Source organism: Galendromus occidentalis, unplaced genomic scaffold, assembly GCF_000255335.2.
Source record: "Galendromus occidentalis unplaced genomic scaffold, Mocc_1.1 scf7180000076820, whole genome shotgun sequence".
NCBI lineage: Eukaryota > Metazoa > Arthropoda > Arachnida > Mesostigmata > Phytoseiidae > Galendromus > Galendromus occidentalis.
The window spans coordinates 63,593-77,573 of record NW_003804809.1 but is presented as its reverse complement, the minus strand read 5'-3'; the positions used below and the strand labels follow the sequence as shown (position 1 = coordinate 77,573).

The following is a 13,981-nucleotide window of genomic DNA, read 5'->3' as shown; positions in this document are numbered from 1 at the left end:
CAATATCGCTCCCGATCAGAATCTCGGAGAAGTCGTTACATCGCCATCGATTGTCACCCGCGCTCAGTAGGCTCGTCTTTTTGGCCTCCTGTTTGCGACTCAGACGCTGAGCTTTCAATCCGCGCGCTTTCGAATTCCGTGTACTTCTGGAACCCCTGAAGACGCGAATTCCCTCGAATTAAATCCGGGAGAGAGGCATAGCTGTTGAGGAATGCCGGAAATTTCGGGGAATAGCTCCGGAAGTTCTCAAAATAGAGTACGTTAGTAATCGGGCAACAAATAAAAGCTCCGGAGAGACCGCCAAAGATGCGGAGCAACGTCGGTGGGATGAGAATTCGAAAGTACCGCGCGTACCACTGCCATTGCGCCGGGAGGAGAGCCGGTCACGGAGATGGGGGACTCATCTGCGTAACAATGTTCGCTGATAATTACCATGAGTCACGACTCCTCGGAGGACACCTTGCATCGGAGAAAAAGTTACGCATTCTTATATCGCAGGTTGTACTCACCGGTCGTGGTACCTAGGTGGTACGCTGTGGTGGGAGCGTCTGCGGCAGGCTGTTGGGCCGCCATCTTGGCCCGTTCCTTTCTTCGCAGCCACGCATCATGGGTATGTGTTTGCGTTGAGGAATCTGAAGTTTTTCCGTAATTCCTATTGTGTTACGCGATTAATTGTGTCGACTTTCGCCACGCCTTTGCGGGGAGCGATGGCGAGTCCGCCGCAAAACTTACCGCTTGCCTTCCCAACGGAGTTTTGACAGAGTGACGAAACGTGCGACCCGGCACGTGTTGAACCCGTCGAACCAGGCGCTTCTTGCTGCTTAACAGTTTCGTCCACGTCGGTTCTCTCGGGGGCGATTTCGATTATCCGGAAATTCGGGTCGAAAAGCCGCGGTTGCCGGACGTCATCTCGAAGAGGGCGGGAGTCCGCGGTTATTGAGCAGCTCTCGGGCAGCATTCGAAAACAATAACTCTGGGGAGCGACCCGAAACGATTTGGAGAGCTCTATGAGATCTAATTTGTGTCTCGTGGGGCATTGCAGGGAAGCCACGTGGAATACGTACTGCACGTAAGCATAAGAACCACCGTCGTGATCAGAGATGGCACGATAAGGACTACAAAAAAGCCCATCTGGGTACCCGCTGGAAGGCCAACCCCTTCGGAGGAGCATCACACGCCAAAGGCATCGTGCTCGAGAAGGTGAGGAGCTCACGGACGTTCTCGCATTCAGGCATCATCGAGGTTATTGGACTCGCACCGATGAGGAGGAAAATTATTCATGGATTACTAAACGCATTTTTTCCTCAGGTCGGCGTCGAGGCTAAGCAGCCTAACTCTGCCATCCGTAAGTGCGTAAGAGTACAACTGATCAAGAACGGAAAAAAAATCACCGCTTTCGTGCCCAACGACGGCTGTTTGAACTACATCGAGGAAAACGATGAAGTTTTGGTCGCCGGATTCGGTCGTAAAGGACACGCCGTCGGAGATATTCCCGGAGTACGTTTCAAGGTGGTGAAAGTGGCTAATGTGTCGCTCCTGGCCCTGTACAAGGAGAAGAAGGAGAGACCGAGGTCTTGAGTTCCCAATAAAGGTGCCGGGCGGCAGACGCCGAAAGAATGAGTTCTTTCTTCAGGGGATGACTTCGTTTCAAGTCTCAAAATATTGTATGTCTCCCCACCTGTCCTGATGATGGAAGATTTTTCGGGATCGTTTGGCCTTTCCGCGCGCGTTCCGTACATCGAGTCTGGAAGGTCACCGACGCAAGTGTGATGCTAGCGTCCACTGGAATTCTTCTGCTCCTACGCCCAGCTTCCTATGTATGCTGTTGTCCTGTCGATGTCTATCCTTCTATTGGATTGCTGTTCCAGACGGAAAGCAGCGTCTTGAATCCCCGAACTTCGCTGGAACTGGGTGCAGCATCTGCGTTGCGGGAAGTCGAGTCGGCTTTCGTTCAACATTGTCATCTTCACGATGATTCCGCATCTTCTGAAGCATCTGAAGCACTGCTCAGAGGTCGCGGGCGATCCTGGTATTCTCCTTGATTTCTTTAATCGTAAGGGGCTCATGTTTATTTCCTCGAGCTCTCATTGTGGAACAGAGGAAGCCCATGCCGCACCGGGGCCGAATCCGGTGGGATCCGACCGTAGATAAGGGGAATGTTCCGATGACCGAAAATCGGCGGGACTCATTTTTCGATGCTCACCTGGGATTTCGGCATGATCGGTCCGAAGCGTGAACTCAAAGGAAGAATAAATAAATAATCAGTGAGTCTAGCGGCGGTGTTCTCGATCAAGAGAGCTCTGCGTTTCGATCCCGTGCAAAGAAACGCATATCTCGAGCAAGATGGAACCAGACATCTAGAAGAGGGACTCCCCGAATAGGAAGCTGTAAATTCCGTCGTGCTCCCAGCAAGGACCGCTGCCAAGCTCTGGCATCTATCACATTCCAGAGTCAAAACTATTCAGCAAAAATATTGCTACCCTCGGAATACCCGCTGCGTCGGCGTCGTTCCAGCCCGATCAACTTTGATAATAATAATTTTTTTTTTGGTGTAGCAGCTCGCAAAGGGGTGACCCTATAATTCTCAAAAGGAACTGCGAGTGCGAAAAGGGGGAGGGGACTGAGGGGAAGGTAGGAGGAAAAGGTGAAAGAGCCATAGGGAAAAATGCATTGACGCACTACCCGGAAGAGTGGAAAATTCAAGTGGAGTGTGGGGCTCATGTACATAATACCCACTAAAAAAACCTATAACTCTATACCTGAAGGCAGAGAGCGGATAGTGTTGGATTTGAAGAGTTTCGGATCATACGTTGGAGGGAAGACATGAGGAGGAAGGGCATTCCATAGACGGGATGTGCGGGGGAAAAAAGTGGAGGCGAATTGAGCAGTATGATTGGAGGAAAGTTGGACAGAGTTGGGATGCTGCTTGGTACTCTTTCTGGTTACAAGGGCGGGGACCAAAATAGGGGGAATGAGGGAAGAGACTTCATCTGAGCATTCTCCATGGAAGTATCGATAGAATAAGGGCGGGGCGGAAGCGGCCGCATCTCCGACGAATCACTACGTCAGAGGCGGATCGAAGTCCCGAGAGCATCGAGTCGACAGCTCTATGGGACTGAGTTCAGAATTCGTCGCTCCTCTTCGTATTCCGGTCCGGGTCAATGAAGACTTGTTCCTATTCAGAGCGGCTTGCGATGATCCTCTCATCAATCTCAAGCGAGCAAGCACGTGTTCGAATGGGTTCAGCTTCGACCGAGTCTGTCCCGGAAACCGTCGGTGTATGAAACCACCGGTACTTGCCCGACGTACGCCGCGCGCAACCAACTGTGCATAATTCATAAAGACGGGAGCTCCGAGACGCGGGAGCTTTTGAAGTTCGGAAAGCAACGCAGCTCTGTATTCGTTACGCGGCGACGTCGGAATTTTCAACTCTTCCCGATGCTAATCATGAACCCGATGCGGATAGGAGGATGGGGCGGCGGAGTAATTTGCGACTTGCGTCAAGCATTCGCAGTAGAAAGCTTCAGAGATTGGCCTATCATGCGGCTTTCAATCAATCGCCCCCCCCCCTGCTCGACGGCATCAGCCAGATATTTATACCGCGAGCTCCGCTCTATCCGCCTGTCACGTAGACAGTGAGCGCGACGAGACGGCTTCCCGCTCGTTCTCCCGAAGGAACGGACTGATCGAAGTTCCCATGCGATGGATAAGAGACGAGACGTCCCTTTGTTTGTCTGCGTAGATACTTCTGTAGGCAAGTAGGTACGATCTCCCGCAAGCCGCCGACGTGCTATCGCATACGCTCCCCGACGCCTCCTGCGATTCTGTGCGTTCGGGCGAGCCAACTTTCGACGCAGGGGAACGCGGCTGGATACATTGTGATGACGACACTTCCAGAAAGAGTTCACTTTGCAGGCGTAGGTCGACCGGAACATCGGGACTCGTATTATGCCAGCAACACCCGCGATTTCTGATCAGACCCGTTCCGCATACCGGCATCGTGGAGCCGAGGCGGATGAAATCCTCGCACCGCCGAGGTCGTTGACTGGAGAGAACGCTCGGCTGTCCTTGGGCAATTAATTCCTTTGCGCTCCGGCGCTGCTTCGGCAGCGGGGCGGGTCCGATTCCTGCCCTTTGTCCTCTCTTTCGATGCTCGACAATACCCGCTGAAATGCTCGTTCGACTACACGATTCGCTCCCGAGTTTCGTGACTTACGCTCGGGACCGAAGCTCAACGTTCGCGTCCGAGACGTTCCACTTGAGCTCGAGGGCACCCTCGTACATCTGAGATACGGGCTGATGTCAGATATCTATTCTCCTGCTATGGAGTCTATTGAAGTATTTACAGAGCTCGGATGGCGCTTTGTTGCTCCCGCTCTAGTTCAGCAGACGTGGCTGAGAGCTCCCGATCAGAGCTTCGGTGCCGATTGCTGAGTCGGTATATCTCGCTGACCTAGGAGAACCCACAGGAGACTTTCTGGGAGGGGGTATATTCGATACCATAAGTATTTCTGCTCACAGATGCGGTGCCGATCACTACCTTCCACGTGAGAGCTTGGGAATTTGGGAACCGAGGATCACTGGGACAACATCAAAACAAATCCGATGAGCTTTCGCAAACTTGTGCGATCCGCGTAAATAATCTCGGATCGCATTGTTTGCGTTCTAAACCGGCACTCGTCAGCTGTTCGGACCTTTATGATACGCAATCGTGCTGACAACTCTCCTGACGAACCTCATTTCGCCATTCGCGACGCTCAGAATCGCACTGGGACGCGTGGGGCTGTATTCAGTTTTTTCCGCGTGAGGTCACACGCTCGACCAGCTCCCGTACCATTTGAGCCCCGAGAAATATCGGGTTCTGCGGTGGATTCAAGTCCCAAGGGAGAGCTTCCTCACCAACGAACGGAAATCAGGAATCAACGAAGTCGCGTATGGGGAAGCGCAGTATAGATTCGTATATGTATATCCGAAAGCGAAAAGTTGCGCTGTTCCCTCGCCAGAGAGATATACCAAGCGCTGCCTATGACGTGCGAAAACTTTCTCGCATGAAGCCGAGACCTCCATTGTTGCCTCCGCACGGCGAGCGGGTTTCTTGAAGCCATTCCACGTGGGGTCTTATATCAAGCGCTTGCGCGGAAGTTCTACCTGCGGGACCTCGGGCTTTTGTTATGAATAAGGATTTGTGGCTCCCTTCCAGTCGGTGAGATCGCACACGACCTTCGAGACCTGCGACAGTAGTTCTGAGGATGGAGAATGTCACCTTACAGCTTCACAATGGCCTCGATTGAAGGAGACCATATGTTCTGACTGCCTCTGCAGACCTATTGCAGGCAGGTCCCGGAAACCTCAGCTCCCGGTCGGGATTACGAGCTGCACCGCGAACACACCAAGAGAGAGCGGCCTCTCTACGGAGCAGACTACTCCGACAATGCCAGGTGTCTGTGGGGAAGCGTCCTTCCGGGTGTGGAATTTCCGGAGCAGACTGTCCCCAATGAAAACGGAGCTGAGACTCGGTCAAAACCAAGTCCCTCACTCATGGTCTGTTTCACTCTGGCCGAACGGCCGGGAAGCTCCTACTCTACGAACGAGGACACAGAAGCCTAGACAACTCTTGAGAATCGTCAAGTCTCGGAAGGCGGAGAGAAATTCCTCTACTGTCGTGAATAAGTCACGCGGTCGTGTCAACGCGGGGCAGATTTCGAATCACGTTGCAGTCGCACTTATGGGAGCGATGTCTGCATCTTTCTTTCAAGAAGCCGCGATAACATACGGGAAGATGGGAAGATGGGAAATGTGTGGCGGAGGACACAGACGAATAGAGGGTCGGACATGTTCTTCTCATCCAACGGAAACTCCACGTCTGGCTCGGACGATTCGGAGTACGAATTCTCGGCGACCGATCGAGAAGGAATCAAAGCTGACCCCGACGGGGACCGCGAGGCTTCCAAGCAGCCGGCTGCCTCCCGGAGGGCTCGCTCGGATTCTGGGCGAATAGGAACCTTCAAGAACTACCATCATGGGCGGCCCTATTCATCGATTGAATGCTTATGACTTCGGCGCGACTCTCGTCCTATATGTTCAATGTATTATATGTCCACGCATATTGCACGGAGTATGGCTTCAAGACAGCTATTTCTAGGAAATAATTGAGTCGCCGGCGATAAGTCTGTGACGATGCGCTCCTCGCTCGGTGAAGTCCGGAATGAGTAGAGAGAGTCGGATGATAACCAGATTCGCATTGCAATCGGATTTTCGACTTTACGGAGGGAGTCATTTCGACGATGCTCAGTGCTCTGTGTGCCACTAGATAGGAGTTTCAGTCAGGCAGCCACCGAGCCAGAGCCCCACGGGGCTCCGTCGAATTCAGTTTCGTCCAGAGGGAGACGAATGCAATTAAGTTGGGGGATGACCGAGTTCGCATTCTCGATGCAAAACTCTGATCAATGAGAACTCGCGACCCATTGAGGCTGGAAACGAAAAAGATGCGGACATGCAGGGACCGTCCTTTTCCCCCACCCAATATCATTGGAGGGGAACCACCGCACTCCGTCAGGTCTCTCGAGCTTCCAGACCGTATTGATGGGGTTTCAGAATTATCTTGGTATCTCACTGACTTAGTCGATATGGAAAGAAGTATGGGCAAAGAAATATTCGGTAGGACGCATAACCAATGGAGTGCACATGAGTTCATCATTTCTCTCGGAATCGATCCTTTCCCAGGGGGATTCCACAGTTAGGAGAACCGCTCGCTGTTTCTCCTATGTATTCGATCCCTTCACGAAGAAACACCTGCCCGATTGTCCCTCGCTTGACCTCAACCTTAGTGGAGGCAGTGGGAAGTCCCGACGAAAAGGTCGAAATCTCATCCCCGCATTCTCCTCAAATGTCTCTCGCTGTCGTGTCGCTGTAAATCCGGACCTAGGATTGGAGAAGTCTCTATGTGAAATGTACTCAGTCATCGAGCCCATGCGACTGTACCCCAAGGCGTCCGTGCCGGAGGTTGCATGAGATGTCGTCGCCGTGTCCATGTCTTTCAAGATGCGGTCTAGGTATTTCCGGAACTTGATCGATACGTCCGAAATATCATTGACGAATTCCGATCCATCTGTCTCGATTCATTCTGATGAGCTGCATTGGTGATTCTACAATAATTTCAAACCATCCTCCTTCATCGTCTTTCCACGGAACGGAACAGGCATTGAGCTGATCCGGCACACGGGATCTTTATCCTCGAGGGCCCTCCTGCGCGCAAAGTCAACACAGTCAGAAGTCTATTGAGTTTACCGCAGCTGTTTACTTCACGCTCGTGAAAGCTGCTCTTCGATGGAGTAGTAAGGAGATCACAATCTCTCATAGATCTAATATTTGTGCAGCGAGAATTCCAATTTACCACAGAGGAATATATTATTCCACCTCCCATCTGCTCGCTCGTACTTCCTCCCATACCGAAGCGAAAATCGATTCGCTTGCGATCGCAACTTGGACATTCTATTCTTTTGCCAGCCAGATCTATACAAAGTCCCCTCTTTCACAATGGAGATAGCAAGCGGACGAGGGAAAGGCCCTGACTGCGTAAGCTACGGCGCAAGACACATCATTTTCTTGAAAAGAAGAAAAAAACGCAGTTTCATATAGAGAACCCATACAGCTGCCGGTGTCGGCCGGCAAGCTTACACCGCGAAAAAGAAAACCGGAATCTCTTTTGTGTGCTCCCGAACAGTTTTCGAGGAGAAAGCAATTTATTATTTCTCCGGCTAGGCTTCCCGCCCACCGCAGAATCGAAATCCGGACAGGTATCCCGTGAGATGGAAGACTCTACGTTCGCGATCGAACTATGCTTGATGCGAGTACTAGCTGATTCCCAATCATCGATCACCATCGGGATTCATGCTTCTGTGGCTTGTTAAAGGGATCTGCAATCTCCGAACCGCACACGAACGTTCCAGTGACGGAAAATCGCTGGATGAAGGCCCGCTCACTTCTGTGACGTCCCCTGGAGGCTCTCTCTTGAAGGCTCGTCGAGCTCGCATCGGTACCGGATCGGCTCTTTGAGCGGGTTCCACAGTACTGGGACTTCGTGAAGGTCGACCAGGATAAACATTTCTGCAGATGGGCCGAGCATCCAGAAGGCGGGCCGGCTTTGCGAATCGCTAGATGCAAAGTACTCAATCGTATACGATCGGTTGAGGCGGATCCGACGAAGAGAACGAAATCTATTGGTCAGCTCATTCGGAGAAGATACGCGAATGACCGTATGGAAAGGCATTCGTCTCTACTGCCGGCATCATCCGATTCCGAGGATTGTTAACTAGTCGCAAACGGGACAGTCAAGTCTATCTCAATCCATCACGTCGCCCAGGGCACGCGAACGGCATTCTTCTTCGTTTGATATGGCATACCGGAGACAGTCCTTGCTGCTAGCCTATTCATCTTTCCCCTCCCAGCTATTTTGACGTAATCTTCCTCATGGCTGCGAACTTATCGTTGACGCTTATTGTTCGCTCCGACCTCGCCGTCTTACCAGGCAGGAGCGATATGTAAATAGGTACCAAATAAATGGAGCCGAGCAACCCACGGCAATTTTCTCTGGGAACAAAACCTGTGAGGCTCGATAAGTTGCCCGTCTGTCCGCGTTTTACTATTCAGAGCACAAAGAGGGAGACGGTGAATCGAGAATTTCTTCTCGGTCTGCGCATGTTTCGAATTGTCGTCGTCCAAATACTGCTCGGCGCCGACACTGACAGCCGTCGGAAGGGAAAAGGAACGAAAAGTGAGGCTCACCGGCAGCCAATACCGAAATCCCGAATACGAGAGATTCGGAAAAATCGTGAAAAGAAATTGAAAAGGCACTTCCATCTCGTGGTGGGGCTCTACATCATTCCCGATTATCCCTCGCGGTCCCAAGCCGGAACGAGCTTGTCAAGCCCGTTCAACACCCGCTAAACGAGCCAAGGAGCTGGAAAAGACTCGTGACAAGGAGCCAAAACCCGAAATCACGCAGCAAATTGGAGCTGCACGGAAGCAGACCGCACTTGCGAATCTGGTTCTGGCATGGATTCGTGAAATCTCTCGAAGGAAGATCTGGCTGTGAACTCTGAGAATCTCATCGAGTCTCGATGCTCTCGGCAAAACTACAAGTGATTCCCAGGGTTTTAATTTTACTGTGTCTCGGGCTCCTGTATTCTGATTCTTATCTGCCTTTTCCTGTTCGTATTTGAAGAGGAATTTCCCCCGTTCGACTTCTTAAACCCCTGCGTGTCCGCTGAGCAATCCATGGATCCTTATGAAAGTTTCCCTTTCAGGATCGACCTAATTCACAAATATGCGACACGGGTTCGGAGAGCAGAAGGAGACATTCCCCTCTAAGGAACTCCAAGTATTTCTCGCTTTGGCTGAACGAGATCGATGGGGAATTTCATATGAAATGACATCGCGATGAACCCTGCGCAAAATCAAGTCGATATCTCAACGAGTGGCGGAACTGGCCAGCAATCGGTCAGAAGTCAGGACTCGAGCTGAGCCGAGGAATTCATGCTCCTCCTGACCGATCGAGCGAAGATACTTCCCCCGCCTCCGGCGCAGCAGTGCTGAACCCCGCCGAGTGCGAGTCGACCAGTATCAACGGAAAACTCGGAGCAGGGAATTCACCGAAACCAATGATCACGTTCGGCGGGGCTGTCGCGGATTGATAGTTAAGCCAGGACTGGCGATCGTTGGGGGTCACAACCTCGATCCACCTGTACCGATCGTTTTTCGTGGAAAGTATGAGAGGAAATCCCTCCCCGGGTGAACAGGGACATAGAGTCCTCTTCGACCGCTCCCCCCCCCCAAATCTGCCTCGAATCTCGTTCCAGGTCAAAAGATTAGAGAAGCCCTATCCATTGCTCTGAACTGCGGTCTACTAACAATAATTGTAACATAATAATCACAATTATTGTGATTCGATGCGGACGAAACGCAATAGTATCGTGAAGACGAATGCCGAACGGGACGTCTTCTTTGGATAAACTTCAGGAGCCGCCCACGTCATATTAACTTCTCCCCTGGGGACCCTGGGGGAAGTTGTAGGCTCATCAGCGGACACGACAGGAGCGACATACCTAAGCATACACCTGATCTCAATTCCGACGCTGCCAGAGCAGGCAGCTGCTGGCTGCTCGACTCGAGCGAGGTGTTGACAGGTAGATGTTGGCAACTTGCTCCGTCTGTCCCAAGGTCGGGGAGCTTGGAGACGATCCGAACACGCAGCAGAGCCTCTTTACTTTGGCGTATAGACATTTTGTCAACATGTTGAAAGAACTCGAGAAAGAGAATATCGAGGTCAAAACTGTCGGGGATATCCGCGACCTCGGTTTAGTGCCTTCGACACTACGGTCGGAATCATTCGGATACACCGAGAAGGGCACATTGTGAAATATCTCGGAGCGCTCTTGCTGTCGCTCCAGAGGAGCCCGACTTGCGCGCTCCAACAAACCATCTGACAGAACACACCCAGAACTGGCGAGAGTCAAGGATAGAAAATCCGAGGGAAACGGAGCGCAAAGGCCTCCGCTATTGTTGCTGAGAGAAATCGTGAAACTTCGCGAGGGGAGTGACTTGGTTCACGAAGACGACATCGATGTATCCAGAAAAGAAATTCCATCGACGCTCAGGGGAGTCTTTGGATTTCTGAAGCCTCCGAATCACTCGACTCCGTCAATTTCAGGCTTGACGTCCGTGTCACCCTCAGTCGGCATGCGATCTGTTATTTTCTTGAGCAGCGGATGTCTTCTGGAATGGAAATTGATATTTCTCGATGCCACATCCCGTTCGCGCGAGATCCTCGAAAAGGACGAGCGTCGAAAAATGAATTCAACATCACTGGCTCGACAAATCGACGATACCGCAGACCTCGAGCTTCTGCGCAGGAATTCCGCCGGCCCTGACGTGGATCGACAACGGGCTCTGTATGAATATGACGTTCGAAGACTTAGTTTCAGCTCGTAGTCGAATCAGATCATGGAACGAAACACAGGGAACGATCCCGCGGGCCGGGAAGAAGAATACTCTGGGGCAAATAGCCTGGTCGAGAAGGAAGATGTCTACTATTTGCGGTCAGCGCTCGGCCACGGCTCGAGCTTCCGGATGATCACTTGTTCAAATATCGTAGCAGACTCGCTCCGAATTTCAGATCCGAGTCGGATCGAGCGAATTCAATAATGCTCCTTACACGAGTGAGCCGCTGTACGCCCCGAGGCGGTATCGAATCTATTTGAGATCTCTGCTCAGTGTGACTTCGGAGCTTTTCGCGGCACTTTCCGCTCGCCTGCTCTTCGCTCCCGGCAACTCCTAACAGAGGTATCAAATGCGGAGATTCAAGATCAAAACGGCGCGGCGGCGGGAATCGAAGAGTCCCTCTACCTCGATGCCGATTTTCCCGATGCTGGATGATTTGACCTGTCTTCTCCGAAGTAGCTCCTCGGGTGAGAAATGAGGCAGCACAGTCATTCATGGTTGGAGATGTAACCCAACCGGAGCGAAAAATTGAGCGGAAATAGACGAACCTCTTTCTGACAACCTATTCGATACCGAAGCCTCCGAAGGAAGAGTGAGAGTATATCGTGAAGATCATCAGAGCGTCTCGCGACCGCAACAGCGCGCTCCCATGCTCTCACGACCTTCCCTCCGTCGTCTACCCGAAAACCTCGTCGTTGCGCCTCTGTCAATTTCCTGATCGGTCGAGCTTGTCAGGTAACGTGAGGATACCATCTGCCTGGTAAATCTATGCTATCCCTCAGATGAGCTTGGCTGACTGAGTCGCAGATGAGTTAGGCTCTGTTTGGACGGGCTCTCTTCTTCGTGAGAGCGAGGGGAGACTCCCGGTTACAATTTTGTCGAGCTCATTCTAGACTGAATATCAACAAAGAGAACAATATCACGAATTTCGATAGCCTCCCCTCGAACTTCTGACTCAAATGGGACGGGCACTGGGAGCATATCATGTATAATAATGTTTTAAAAAACATATGACAGATATCACAAGCTGACAACTTTCTAGAAGACGGACTTATGAGCCTACACGAGGAGCCGAGCGCGCTCCCATCGTAGGAGATCTCATACTTTTATGGTCTATCCTTCTATCCTTCAAGTCGTTCTGAGAGGATGTGTCCTCCTCACGATATCTCAGTCAGCGATGCGATCGAGTTGGCGGCTACGGGGAAGGAACATGATCGCAAATGTTGGAAAATACATTCCTTCCCGTGACTTGGGCAACAGACATCGCCACGACTCCTCGGTCGTGCGACTCGCCGTCAACGAGAAATTTGAGCGGCCTAATTTCTCTCGGCAACGAAAGCGATTACGGGGCTATCACCGGTTACGAATCTGTCTTTCGAATCAGCCGGAGTCACGGGGGATGGGTTGAATTATTCCTCACTCACGGGGCATAGTTTTCCACGTAGAGAATCATCTCCCCACTACGCACTGACCTTCATGGCAACAGCGACTCGACGCGTGTGGGTGTTGTCTCGTACTTTCTTTTCCTCAGGTATGTCTTTAAGTCGAAATGGTTCTGCCCCTCTATTATTATTCACGGATATCCCGGCATCAATGCATCACATGCGATTCGCTTGCAGCGATTCCGAAAACTCGACCTGGGAGCAATTCCACTGCGCATGTATCCATGAAGCCTACAATCAGCAGCGTCTTGATATTGAACAATTTCCACGTCTGTATGTTTGATGACTGGGGGATCGTGACGGCAAACAATGGCACCTGGCAGAAGGGAGCACAGCCGGGCGTCGCTCGATCCTACGCTTCCTCCCTGAGACATAGCAGCGGAGGAGGGCATTGGGATCCCGGACGCTGAGGATTCTCGCCCGACATCGGAGATTCTGCTGTATTCCGGGATTGACGAGAGATTTCCAAGCAGAGACAAGCGGCGCCTCTAAGGAACTCCTTCATCCCTTGGCTTTCGAAGCCGATATCCGTAGTCGCCCACGATCCATCATCCCTCTTTGAAATTACGACAAGAGGTGGAATAGGCCAAACGAGGAGACGAGGCACAGAAAGATCTCCTGCACCGCCGGGTTCGGGCGAGCCTGGATCGCCAGAGGGATACACATGCTACTGAGAATTCAGAAGATCGGGTTGCATCTTGCCGAACACCACGCCGAGTAGCAAAGGATCCATTCTCGAATCCCGGAGAACTCAATTGAGGCGGACTCCTGTTGGGGACAGCTCGGAGCGCTGACAGAATGGGAGATTGTAGAGCTGATGCATCACCGCTGAAGCGAATAATTTAATGCTTGCAAAAAATAACGACTCTCCGCGTTCAGGCTATGAAATATCCGGCACTTACCATATTCTCACGAAATGAGCCGAGTCGATTCGGCTCCGATCCGCGCGACGTTTCACAGGAGGATCGTCCTCATCTGTTGGGAAAGAACGGTGCTGATGCGATCAGTAGTCTGCAAGCCTAGAATGCGAGGTTCAGAGTGCTTTTTCTGCAGCAAAATGTCTATATCGATTCAATGTATCTACCAGCATATCTTCAGCCAGCATATACTTGAGATTCATCAAAATATATTTACTAACTAGTATTCTAGATCGAGTTCCATATTACCTCGGCTCGACTCACCGATGACTCACCCGTTCTGATGCTCGGCGCGATCGACTCGCAAGAACCTCAACCCCGAGATGGGACGGGGGAGTCCCTCTTGGGGAATGATGAGACCCCTCGAGATCCTGGAACACCTGTCTCTTCAGGGTCCTGAAGTTTATTCGTCATGTGTCGCTTTCCTTTGTAAATAAGTTTGATCCGATGATAATCTACCCCGTTCGAGTCTACGAGTCTTTTCGACTCAGAAGTCTGCAAAATCTCCTCGTAGAGGATCTTCTTCTTCAGGTCTGGATGTCATGAATTTATCCCCCGCGACTTCAACCTCGCTCTGATCGCTGGAGTCCGCGTCTACCAGGGAGAGCTGTTCCTCTCCGAAAA

General features: G+C 51.6%; 1 protein-coding gene across 1 annotated transcript; it reads left to right on the top strand.

Moving 5' to 3' along the window:
- The first annotated feature begins 577 nt into the window (after positions 1-577).
- Positions 578-1,617, top strand: RpS23 (ribosomal protein S23). Its single transcript, XM_018638263.1, has 3 exons — positions 578-610; positions 1,043-1,200; positions 1,309-1,617. Exons 1-3 carry the CDS (start codon positions 607-609, stop codon positions 1,576-1,578), a joined length of 432 nt encoding a protein of 143 aa, XP_018493779.1. The 5' UTR covers positions 578-606; the 3' UTR covers positions 1,579-1,617.
- The last annotated feature ends 12,364 nt before the right edge of the window (positions 1,618-13,981 follow it).

Excerpts from the sequence above, each read along its gene's own strand:
- RpS23 (XM_018638263.1), top strand. Across the intron at positions 1,201-1,308 it reads AAGGCATCGTGCTCGAGAAG|GTCGGCGTCGAGGCTAAGCA; the intron begins GTGAGGAGCTCA and ends TTTTTTCCTCAG.